This window comes from Amia ocellicauda, chromosome 4 (assembly GCF_036373705.1).
Source record: "Amia ocellicauda isolate fAmiCal2 chromosome 4, fAmiCal2.hap1, whole genome shotgun sequence".
Lineage (NCBI taxonomy): Eukaryota > Metazoa > Chordata > Actinopteri > Amiiformes > Amiidae > Amia > Amia ocellicauda.
This window is the reverse complement of record NC_089853.1, coordinates 47043749-47056882: the sequence shown is the minus strand read 5'-3', so window position 1 is coordinate 47056882 and position 13134 is coordinate 47043749. Positions and strand designations below refer to the sequence as shown.

General features: G+C 39.3%; 1 protein-coding gene across 1 annotated transcript in view; it reads left to right on the top strand.

Moving 5' to 3' along the window:
• Positions 1-965: 965 nt before the first annotated feature.
• Positions 966-13134, top strand: part of ctnnbl1 (catenin, beta like 1) — a 68618-nt gene continuing 56449 nt past the window's right edge. The window contains exons 1-4 of the mRNA XM_066702632.1: positions 966-1096; positions 7720-7905; positions 10410-10516; positions 11140-11281. Of these exons, the coding sequence (XP_066558729.1) occupies positions 1067-1096; positions 7720-7905; positions 10410-10516; positions 11140-11281 (465 nt within the window). The 5' untranslated portion in view covers positions 966-1066. The remainder of the gene's footprint in view (positions 1097-7719; positions 7906-10409; positions 10517-11139; positions 11282-13134) is intronic.

The following is a 13134-nucleotide window of genomic DNA, read 5'->3' as shown; positions in this document are numbered from 1 at the left end:
TGTTATATAAATTAGGTGACAGATTAAACCGATTCCCCCATAGCCCCCTTCCCTGTGGTTTCAGGCTCAACTGCAGTGTTTTGTTTTCCTGGCACAACTACTCTCTGTGACAATGAAAGAATTTACTCTGTGTTCTTTTAGTCTCTTCAGGTATTCAGTCAAATTGCAGTCAACAAACATTATTCTGCACTGTTAAAGAAAAAAGATTTGTCTACTGTCATGCTGTATTTGGATGTAGAGGATCTACTGTATGGGGCATAGATTAAATTCCCATTGTAGCCTCTCAGATTTAATTTCCCTTTATTTATACTGTATATAATGCTCCTTGCACCAGCAAATTTGACTGCCTCAACAATCATTCCCAATCTTCACCAGTAGCTTCATAATCAACCAAGACTGTTGGAATGTAAATTCCATACTTTAGGACACCCAGTTAAAAACATATTTTATGTCACTTATAGTTCTACAGAACTGCCACCTAAGGCTCGACAAATGCTTTAATCAGCCAGGCGTTTTCAGACTGAGATGTACTGCACATGGGATGTGGTTGTTAAACTGCACAGAATATGAGATCCTTTCATTTCCACTACTTCTGTTCAAGGTAAAGGGTTACCAGGGGATTTCATTGATGCAGGAACTTTCTTCAAAGGATGCAGCAGGGAGTCTCTGTAGAGTGAAACAGGGAGGTATATGGGAGAGAACAGTGGGTGTTTTCTCTTTTCTCCAGATTTTTTTTTTATTGATTAAACTATGCATGATTTACTAGTATTACATTACTTAAGATATAATTTTAGAATATGACATTCATGTACTAATGTAATTAATCATATATAGTTATCAAAACGTAACACGTTTTTTGGAATGAATGAGCACGTCTGCAAAGAGAGACGGATGCATTGCTGTCCAAACTCTTATGTTTATTCAGCGGTTGCTTGTCGTACGGTTTACGACAGCATGAGGCACTCATTTACGGCAGTGTGGCGTTTCATGCATTCAATTTGCCGGCGGGAGCTAAAATATCCACATTTTAGCAACTCGTTAGCTTTCTCACGTTTTATTAATCACCATGGATGTAGGAGAACTTCTCAGTTACCAGGTAACTATTGTCAATATTTTTCTTGTTTCTGTCTCTTTGTTTTGAATTTCAGAGTATATTCTGCAAATTATTTTCAAGATAGGCCTCTAAAGCCTCGGTCTGTAGTTTGTTTGTACGGCCTACGAATGATGTGATGACTGGTTTGCGTCCAGTGAGTGTACACGGCAGCATACAATAATGTAAGCATGAAGTGGGCACGATTTTGTTTTAAATCTCAGGTATATTTAACATTTGGAGTGTGCGGGAAATCAGATTATATCAGATCTTATGTGATAATATATGAGAATATATTATCATTCAGTTATGCAAATTGGAAGTACTTGGGTACAAAAATGTAGTATATACCTGTAATACCGGCTTAAATCAAAGACCACATTCATATTGTTCAGTAAACAAATAACACGTGGTTTTGTATTATCAATCACAAGAGTTAACCTAGTAATGATGAGTAGGTATACCTGGTAGAAAAGTATTCCAGTGTTAAAAGCCAGGAAAGAGCTGACAAGAACACGAAGATGTCCTATTGGTTCAAGCGAGACGTGTTTAATTTCAATTACATATTTTCTACGTTATTAATATGCTTCTTAGGAGTCTGATGTTGGGGGTTGTTCAGATTGTCAAGCAAACATTAAGCTCAGATGTCCTCATAAGGTGAGGAAAATTGTGGTTAAAGAGGAACAAAGATTTTTCATTTCAAATTAAACTACCTGTTTGATGGGTTGGTATTCAAATATTTGAAAACGTCTTCTCTTTCTCCCCCTCTCAAGTAGGGAATTCATAATTTTGTAACAATTAGCTACATTAATCTAGGTAATAAAGAATAAATGCACATCAAGATACATTGATAGGCAGCACAGCCTTACATAGATGGAACTTACTCTGTTAATTTTGGTTCATCTGTTTGGTTAGAAAAGGCAGTTAATGTGGAAGGATTTTGTAGCTGCATCTAGATGTGCTTAAAGAATTGCAATAGGGAGATAATCACAGCTAATGAAAGGCAGGGGAGAGGAAGATGTTTTGGCACTGCTACTGGTTAAAATCAGGCTTCAGGGAGAGAGATGAGAGAGAATATTGCATGGTGTGAAGCTTCTTAAGGAACTAATTAGAAGAAAAAAGATTTAAAGCCCAGAATTGCAGCTGCTTATGCAGATTTGCAGCAAATTCTTGTTTAGTTGAGTTTTGACCCTCATTTTGTGTAAAATAATTCACCTTTTAGTGGAACGCATTGTTCTCAAAGTCCATTTGTATTACAGCTAAACTCGTATAAATGCTTCCTCAATAGTGTGAGCATTTCTGAAGTGCTATCTCTGGCCTCCAGGTTTCAGACTGAGCAGCACTCCCACTTGGAAGTGCAACTCTGATCACACTGTTTGCAGACACATTAAATTGAAAGCTGGATGTAAAGTTGCTTTCTAATGAGCTGGCAGCTTGCTCCGTAATTTTGTGACTTGGGTGCATTTTTCAATTTGGCCTGAGCTTTTTTCCTCTTGTGTTAATTTAGAACTTGGCATTTGCTCAGTCCTCCGAAAGGCAAACAGTTGATGGAAAAGTGTGGAGGTGTGTGTAGGTTGTGCATCTCTCTCCTGCTGTCTTGGTACTGAGCTCCTTCTAAATTGCTCTGTGTGCCAGGCCTCTAGCAGTTGTTTGTTCAAGAGATGTTTGATTTGCCGTCACACACAATGGCTTTTGTTTCACGTGTTTGCAATGACACAGACAGCTGGTTCATATATTTATTGTCATGAGGTAGGCTTATTTTTTTATGCACTAGCCTGTGGTCTCAAGAACTGAGGAGGTAATGGCATACAGAAGGTGTGTACAGAAGCCCTGGTGTTTTTTAGCTGCAGTAGCTTATGTATTGCAGTTTTATTTCGTCTTCACTGACTGCCTGAGTATTTTAGAAGGGACTTTCAAATGTTTTTTTCTGAATAGCTCATTATCCTATAATTTTTAGTGTGAAGATGTTTTTTAAGGTGCAGTGTTTTGTTATATGGTTGTCTGTCTACCTACCAGTGTGCAAGCTCAAGCCAAATCCGGTCTCATCTCATGGACATGCATTTATGTTTTTCAATTAATCATTTTAACCAAAGAGGTGGCACAGTGATTAGCTCACCGCCTCACTGCCTCACCGCCTCTGAGACTTAGTTCCGTGCCTTGATCGTCTGCCTGTGTGGGGTTTGCATGCTTTCTCTGTGGCCACACAAGTTTTTACCTTGTGTTCTGGCTTCCTCCCACATCCCAAAGACAGGCTGCTTAGGTTGACTGGCTACTCAAAATTGCCCTGTAATCATGTGAGTTTATATGTGTGTTCTGTCCTTAGATTGCCATACTTTCATAGCAACAGACTAGCAGCATAGTCATTGCTAATAATGACGTTCCACTGACCTGCCATTCTCTGAGCAACTGCACTGACTTCAGCAAATGCCCAGACAAATAGCTGACAACTCTTAACTACTGAGTCTGGCTTAATTTTCCACATGGGAGTGAAGGTCATTGACACGTCAGATGCAATAAAACGCATTGAGGCTCCATCTCGTGCGTTGTAGCAAAAATCTCACAAATCTCTATTTTAGTATATTTAAGAACATGTATAGTACTGTGCAAAAGTTTTAGGCAGGTGTGAAAAAATGCTGTAAAGTAATAATGCTTTCAAAAATAGACATGTTAATAGATTATGTTTATCAATTAACCAAATTCAAATTCAAATTCAATTGAGTGAACAGAAGAAAAATCAAATCCATATTTGGTGTGACCATCCTTTGTCTTCAAAACAGCATCAGTTCTTCTAGGTAAACTTGCACACAGTCAGGGATTTTGTAGGCATATAGTCAGGTGTATGATTAAAGAATTATACCAAACAGGTGCTAATGATCATCAATTCAATATGTAGGTTGAAACACAATCATTAACTGAAACAGAAATAGCTGTGTAGGAGGAATAAAACTGGGTGAGGAACAGCCAAACTCAGCTAACAAGGTGAGGTTGCTGAAGACAGTTTACTACAGTAAACTCACTTTTCATTTCACTCACTTTGCATTTAGTTAAATATAAATATAATCTATTAACGTGTTTATTTTTGAAAGCATTCTTACTTTACAGCATTTTTTCACACCTGCCTAAAACTTTTGCACAGTACTGTATGTGTGTGTGTGTGTGTGTGTATGTATGTATATATATATATATACACACACACACCGATCAGCCATAACATTATGACCACTGACAGGTGAAGTGAATAACACTGATAATCTCGTTATCATGGCACCTGTCAGTGGGTGGGATATATTAGGCAGCAAGTGAACATTTTGTCCTCAAAGTTGATGTGGTTGAAGCAGGAAAAATAGGCAAGCGTGAGGATCTGAGCGACTTTGACAACGGCCAAATTGTTATGGCTAGACGACTGGGTCAGAGCATCTCCAAAACTGCAGCTCTTGTGGGGTGTTCCCGGTCTGCAGTGGTCAGTAACTATCAAAAGTGGTCCAAGGAAGGAAAAGCGGTGAACTGGCGACAGGGTCATGGGCGGCCAAGGCTCATTGATGCACATGGGGAACGAAGGCTGGCCCGTGTGGTCCGATCCAACAGACTATTGCTGAAAAAGTTAATGCTAGTTCTGATAGAAAGGTGTCAGAACACACAGCGCATCGCAGTTTGTTGCGTATGGGGCTGCGTAGCCGCAGACCAGTCAGGGTGCCCATGCTGACCCCTGTCCACTGCCGAAAGCACCTACAATGGGCACGTGAGCATCAGAACTGGACCACGGAGCAATGGAAGAAGGTGGCCTGGTTTGATGAATCACGAGTTCAAATTCCCCAGATCTCAATCCAATCGAGCATCTGTGGGATGTTCTGGACAAACGGGTCCGATCCATGGAGGCCCCACCTCGCAACTTACAGGACTTAAAGGATCTGCTGCTAACGTCTTGGTGCCAGATACCACAGCATACCTTCAGAGGTCTAGTGGAGTCCATGCCTCGACGGGTCAGGGCTGTTTTGGTGGCAAAAGGGGGACCTACACAATATTAGGCAGGTTGTCATAATGTTATGGCTGATTTTATATATATATAAACATATATATAGCCTATTGTGTTTGTTTTAAGTATACTTTTTTTTTTTAATCTCTTTAAATTGGGTTAGGCTTTATTAACAGAACTGCGACAAGGAATACATCGTGATAATATTTTTGGATCTACCGCACTGTGAAGTGGTAATTAAGTGCCATGCTGCTTTGTTGTTTATATGCACTTTGAATGTGCCTGGATACACGAGAGTGCCGGCTGTGTGGATCTTTTTCAAAGTGTGGATCACACAGCAGAATGGCCATTTGTAACGCATGTTCCACTGAAGTATCAGAAGGAAGCTAGGGAAACCATTTCAACACATCAAACCTCATCAATCACCTGAAAGTAGATGCACCACACAGCATGGAGTTTCTCAAAACGCAAGCAGAAGCTACAGAGAAACTCCCCCCTCCCAACAACCGACTTCCTCGGTAGCCCAGTAAAATATTATAATTATTAATATTGTTATTATGTCCTGATAAACACTTTGATAAGGATCCACACAGCCGGCACTTTTGCCTGGGCTAACTAGGCACATTCAAAGCGCATATAAGAATAAAGCAGCAGCACTTTATTACCGCAACGCAGTTCGTGGGTGTCATTCATATTTTGTTAAAGGCACACGAGTCGATGCTTAGTTAAACGCAATAAAAGCAGCATCAACAGTCAGAAATATTTTAAAGCAATCGGCCGATAGCCAATTAGTAATACATTTTTTTCCAATATCGGCCCGATACTGACTGGTTACCGATCGATCGGTGCATCCCTATTAAAAAAATGTTCCTAAATAGATAATGGATTAAAGGTGACTTGAAAATGTGCACATTTAACACCCCTGTGCACTTAATACATGAAGAAAAAACAAGTTTATAGTTGCTCTTTGCTCGTCTTCATCTCCAATTAAAGCTAGGGTGTGTAATCCAGAGAGACTAGCAGTTAGCAAGCCAGCTTTGAAAGCATAGAGCCCGCCCTCGCTTCAGAGGTGTCTCCAAAGCCACGCCCCCTCTATCACACATGAACACACACAGCAGAGTCTAAGCGCCACTACATGAGCTAAATACTTCATTACATTAACACAATATATCAGAAACAAATCAAACCATGTAATTACCTGTCCAAAAGAAAAATGGCAACCATGGCGTCATTTTTCAGACGCTTTGAGTCCCACAGTTGCCTCCAGCTTGGAAAAGCAACGCCAATGTTAATTCTGCTTTTAGCACACTCTTGATCCAGATGTTTTTCGTTGTATTAGTTTCTAACACGGTCTTTCTGTTCTTGTTTGCTGTTACTGGTGCTTCAGGAGGAACAGAAGGAGCTGCGCTCGCTCTGCACAGCGTCAAGGTTCCCGCGCTGATGACGTGTGATTGTCTGCACAAACAAGTTGCGCGGCATTATGCAAATATATATTGACAGACAGGAAGGACATCCTATCATTAGATTCGGACCGAATGCAATGATTGGTCAATAATTTTTTAGTCCTGTCCCTTCCACAGAAGATATATATGTATTTTTTTACATTTAGACCACTTAAAGTATTGATTGCTATCAGGATGTGAAGAGACTCTCAACCAGTATAACAAAAAATGTTTCTGGAAAAGATTGCACACCCTAGCTTTAAAGGAAAGGTCCCATTCATTCTAAAATCAGGTTTATGTGTCTTTGTATTAATATAAGTAAGATAGCGGAAAACTGCGAAACCACATATTTGTCTTCCCCACGGTAACTAGTATTATCAAGTAAATCCAGCCAATTATTTTTTACCTCCAACAACATAGGGGATTAATCTGCAGGGGAAATTCAATTAAGGAATCACACATTCAAAGGAAAAACATTATAAAAAAGCACTCTGCAGCAATCACTTTGATCGCCTGTGCTGGTTGGTATGAATAAGCTAATGCACAGTAAAGTATGTTACAGTGTGTGTTTGTATGTGTTTTTGCAAGGTAAACAGTAACTTTCTTATTCCAGTACAATCTGCTCAAAGTAATTCGATTTTTCTTTTGCAATAACAGGGGTCACCTCAGGCTGAAGTGTTGGGACAGCGTTTATCTTAAACGACCCATGTTATTGCAAAATAAAAATCAAATTACTTCTTGCAGACTGTACTGGAATAAGAAATTTATGGTTTACCTTGGGAACACACACTGTAACATACACTACTGTGCATTAGCCAATTCATACAAATCAGCATAGGCAATCAAAGTGATCACTGCAGATTGCCTTTTTATTTTGATTGTGTGTTTGCAATCACCCCTGTGGATTAATCTCCTATTTTGTTGGAGCTAAAAAAAATAATTGACTGGATTTACTTGATAAAACTAGGTGCCGTAGGGAAGACAAATCTGGTGATTCGTAGTTTTTTCCCCCCGCTCAACAGGGTGGTATTTGAGAGCTTATACTCTGAAGTTTGGCATCCGCCATTATTTGGTAAGTTTTACATTTTTAAAAGTTGCTAATACGCTGGACGAGTGCTTTGCATCTTCCTTAAACAAAACACAGATGCAAAAAACATGCTTTTAGAGCTAGTGGGACATTTCCTTTAACGCAGCACAATTTTATGCTTGCTTAGCCGGATCGAGGAGCCAAGCGCCCCCGAGATGATGATGGGGAAGAGGAGTCCAGAGGGCGCCAGAGGCTGCAGATGGGCAAGGACTCCGCCAGACTCCCTGATGTGGATGACCTGGACAACGATGATGTGGTCACGGACAAGAAGAAAGTCCTGGAGAAACTCATGGAGAATGAGGAGGATCAAGAGGTGAGGGAAAATATAATTAATAAACTCAGCATGAGACGGTGCTCAGGATCCAGATATTATGAAAGCTGTAGATCTTTTGCGTAGTGTTGCCATCAAGGAATTGGGCGATGTAGTTTGAAACATTGCTTTTTAACTTTCTTTTATTTAGCACAGAATTACATTTTTTATGAGCTTCCATCTTTTTCTGACCCCATTAAGGTCAGCTTGGAAGTTTTATTATAGTCATTAATGACATGGTGATTTCATAGATTTTTTGGCAAGTCGCACAGAGACATTGGACCTAAGTTGATTGCAAATTGTCAAAGCTGATTTGTAAGACTCACTGACATGCATTTGCTGTTCTTTTATTTATTTATTTATTTATTTATTTATTTATGCACAGCCGTTCTTAATGAGCTGTTGAGAAAACAGTAGTAGTTTTGCAGTCCTGTGTGTGACATGATATAAGCTGTAATGCAGCTTTATCAATGTGCAAAATACAAGTCACACATCAATAACATCAACTTTTAATGTGAATGGGATTCCTTTAAAAAAAACAACTTTGACACCGTAATGAATGGATCAGTTGTATTAATTGCTAAGTTTTGTAAGGTTGTAAGGTTTGTATTTCTGCAGTCAGTAAAGCGTCTATACTTGGATTACCATTAACATATAGTTAGCGATAATGAGGGCTTACAAGTATAATTAAACTATGCGCTTCTTCATGCGATTGATCACATAAAAACTTGCCTGTTTTCAAGATTTTAACAGTTTTAAGATAGTGTAAACAGTGGAAAGCTAAAAACCGTGCCATTTAAGTTATTTTGAGAGAATTTACAAGACATCGAGACATTTAAGTCCAGGACGAATATTTCATGTTTGCCTGTATTGATAACAAAAAGGGATGTATTTCGTCAGGGCACATTTGTATGCAGTCCGATGCAGTCCTTTCGCTGCAGGATTGTCGCAATCTTTTCAAACACTCTTAAATGTCTTTCTGCTCCAAGCAATTAATCCTATGTGGCACTTTTCCACCGTGCATTAATAACTGCTCCAGATTAATCGTTTTCCCAAGGTAAACGCATGCATTCCTTCTTTGGAAAAGTTTGTACCGCATCAAGAGCCGCCGCCAATACTATAGTTACGATTTCCAGATACAATCGCGCTGCGTCAGGGACGTCACAGTACTGACCCGGACCAGTGTGGGACTTAGTCGGTATGATGGGCGAAACTGTGCCTCCTGAAACTAGTCCGGGCACAGGTGGAGGTGCAGCTGAGCCCTAGTGGAAACGCCCTGGCACGGCACGGCCACGCTGAGGTGCAGCTAAACATGGCTAGTGGAAACAGGTCATTATATTAGCATTTATAAGCATCAGGTTCACAAGTCTTGCTCGATGCTCAATACTGCTGATCCAACAGTGGCAGGTTATTAGTGCAGGAAGCACTGCTACTACTCTGCATTTTCTACCAAAAGGGAACTATGTTTTGCAACGTTTGTATTGCAATACTAATCACAGCCAACACGTTGTAGGATTTTAAATAGTTTTATAAATATCGTCCATAGTTTCAGTTTTATGCAATATTGTCTGAGTATTTTCACTCATTTTCTTTAGATTGTTCACTGTGATCTGGCCTTGCTTTTAAATTTGAGTTTTTGCTTGTTGATATCCAGTCAACATCAGCAAATATTTTCAGTTTTTCTTTATTTTAATTGCTATTGTGAATTTTGAAAAGCAATTAAATTAACTGTGTGCCAATAGTATACGGTAATCTTGGGTTGTGACGAGAATACACAGTAACCAAAAACATCGTTACTCAAATGCAGCACAGCTTTCAAAAACACTTTGGTTATGAGAGTTTTAGTAAAACTAATTTTTACTGGTTGATAAGCCCTATGTTTCTCAATGGGTGTGTTTTTGTTTCACTACGGCACTCAGTAGTGTGCATGTGGCGCCGTTGTGCTAAGAATCAATGTGGAGTTGGAAGCTTCCAGCGGAAAACACTATGTTCCAAAAACAATGGTAAATAAATATAATAATGTCTGTAAAACCAAATGAACATGTATTTATTTTTTGTCTGAAGTCTGATGAAGCATTTTAAGGTAATTTGAAAACAAATATTTAACCAATAGTTTGAGAAAATGTATCGGTGCATTATCTGTGCTGACACCAATTTTTCTGTAAAAGTCCATTATCGTCCGATAATAACAGTTTATATCTGTCGCGCCCTAGTTATGAGTAATTTTCTAAGATTAAATGCATCTTAAGAGGGATTTTTGTAAATTCTAATCTTTCTACTAATTGCAGGTGCAGGAAATGTATACTTAGACTTAGTTAACGTCTGATTCTTTTATTCCTATGCAGCTGCTTGCGTGTTCAGATTCATGCAGAATACCTGCTGTTCCCTTTCAAATTGACTTTGAAATTTACAATGGCTGAACTTCTGCAGCATTGTTGTAATTCTGTAAAGGCTCTGTGTAAATGAATATGATAAGAGCGGCCCTGCTCAATTGTATATGTGAACAGGCAGAACCTGTGGATGAGAGCTCCGTGAAGAAGATGATTCTGACATTTGAAAAAAGATCCTACAAAAACCAAGAACTACGTATTAAGTTCCCTGACAATCCTGAGAAGTAAGTGGATTCTTTTTTTAAATAACATATACAGTTGACTCCGGAAAGTTGCGTAGGCATGGAACTGCCATGACATTATGCGTTTTACCGAAGTATGCATTAATCCGGATCAAGTTATTTAAATACAATACATAGACAATATAGTCTGTGCTCACATGTAGATGCATATGACTTCTTATTACCAGTACAGAGTACAGTGGGCTATAGCTTTTAGTTACGACAAAAGCCTAAAATTATAAATCAGTAACTGTATGCCCTTTTGCTTACAGTACCAGAAGCAGTAAAAAAAGACAGAAATCAGTAGGGATATATTTTATTGCTGGTAAAGCAAGCAATAGCTCAGTAAATCAGCCTGGGATATAGTACAGAATAATGTACTGATTCAAAGTAAAAATTGGACCAGCGGTTTGCTATGCAATAAAATAGATTATGCAATTATCCAATATGCTATTATAAGGAGTCAACTGTTAATTCACAGCCTTATTTAAAAAAAAAAAAAAAAATTACAATTAAAATACACCTGCCTTATTGTGCAACTTCTGTATTTTGTTGAATGTCAAATATTTGCTTTGCTTGCTCCCATGCTGTGTTCAAATATCTGTTTTTTGTGTTGCCTTTCTTAGGTTCATGGAAGCAGAACTGGACCTGAATGATATCATCCAGGAGATGCATGTAATTGCCACCATGCCTGACCTCTATCACTTACTGGTGGAGCTGAACGCTGTCCATTCCTTGCTTGGCTTGCTGAGCCATGAAAACACTGATATCCTTTCTATCATTTTACAACCTCTGTCATAGACACGTTCAATTATAATGCTGCAAAGATTCTGTCACACAGTCAGATGCCATGGTACAAATGTTGGGCCTTACCCTATTGTTCACGTTTCTTTTATCAGTAAATATCCTTCTCTATTTAATTTTGCTTTGCCTGAACTATGCAGACGTTCAGTACAGGTTGATGTCTCCCTAACAGAGATGGAAAGACGCACTAAAGGTTGTGTGACGCTTCACAGGGATGTAGGACAGGTGTGTCACGGGATGCAGGTGAAAGCCGTGGACTGCGAAGAGGAAACTCTTCGGCAGGGCAGTTTTCTAGTCGTTGCCCCTGAACTGGGTTGGTAAGCCGTAATCAGGTTGGGTTGCCAGTCCAAGGTCAAGTACATAAATCAGGTTCTCAGAAAGAACAGGGTTATAACCAAGATTCAGTACTCCCTGATTAATTATTAATCTGCTTGCTTTGCTAACACTCCTTCGCCTTCCTACACTTCTCTTATGCTACATACATTATACATTGATATGGAATGTTTACACTGCCAGTTCTGATCCGGATTAAATGCATCGGTAGCATGTAGTGTGGATGCTCGATCAGCTCATGTCCCAGCATGCACTGCGGCGGTGTTTGTTTTAGAGGCAGGGGGCAGACATATAGCCTACACATCAGCAGATAAGAGACCCTTATTATAAATTAAAATATTTTTAAAACTAACTTATCTTGGCAAATATATATATGTGTGTGTGTATATATATATATATATATATATATATATATATATATATTACACTCATCTAAAGGATTATTAGGAACACCATACTAATACTGTGTTTGACCCCCTTTCGCCTTCAGAACTGCCTTAATTCTACGTGGCATTGATTCAACAAGGTGCTGAAAGCATTCTTTAGAAATGTTGGCCCATATTGATAGGATGGCACCTTGCAGTTGATGGAGATTTGTGGGATGCACATCCAGGGCACAAAGATGCTCTATTGGGTTGAGATCTGGTGACTGTGGGGGCCAGTTTAGTACAGTGAACTCATTGTCATGTTCAAGAAACCAATTTGAAATGATTCGACCTTTGTGACATGGTGCATTATCCTGCTGGAAGTAGCCATCAGAGGATGGGTACATGGTGGTCATAAAGGGATGGACATGGTCAGAAACAATGCTCAGGTAGGCCGTGGCATTTAAACTATGCCCAATTGGCACTAAGGGGCCTAAAGTGTGCCAAGAAAACATCCCCCACACCATTACACCACCACCACCAGCCTGCACAGTGGTAACAAGGCATGATGGATCCATGTCCTCATTCTGTTTACGCCAGAATACTCAGACCGGCCCGTCTGGCACCAACAACCATGCCACGCTCAAAATTGCTTAAATCACCTTTCTTTCCCATTCAGACATTCAGTTTGGAGTTCAGGAGATTGTCTTGACCAGGACCACACCCCTAAATGCATTGAAGCAACTGCCATGTGATTGGTTGGTTAGATAATTGCATTAATGAGAAATTGAACAGGTGTTCCTAATAATCCTTTAGGTGAGTGTATATATATATATACAGTGAGGGGAAAAAAGTATTTGATCCCCTGCTGATTTTGTACGTTTGCCCACTGACAAAGAAATGATCAGTCTATAATTTTAATGGTAGGTGTATTTTAACAGTGAGAGACAGAATAACAACACAAAAATCCAGAAAAATGCATTTCAAAAAAGTTATAAATTGATTTGCATGTTAATGATGGAAATAAGTATTTGATCCCCTATCAATCAGCAAGATTTCTGGCTCCCAGGTTTCTTTTATACAGGTAACGAGCTGAGATTAGGAGCACTCTCTTAATCT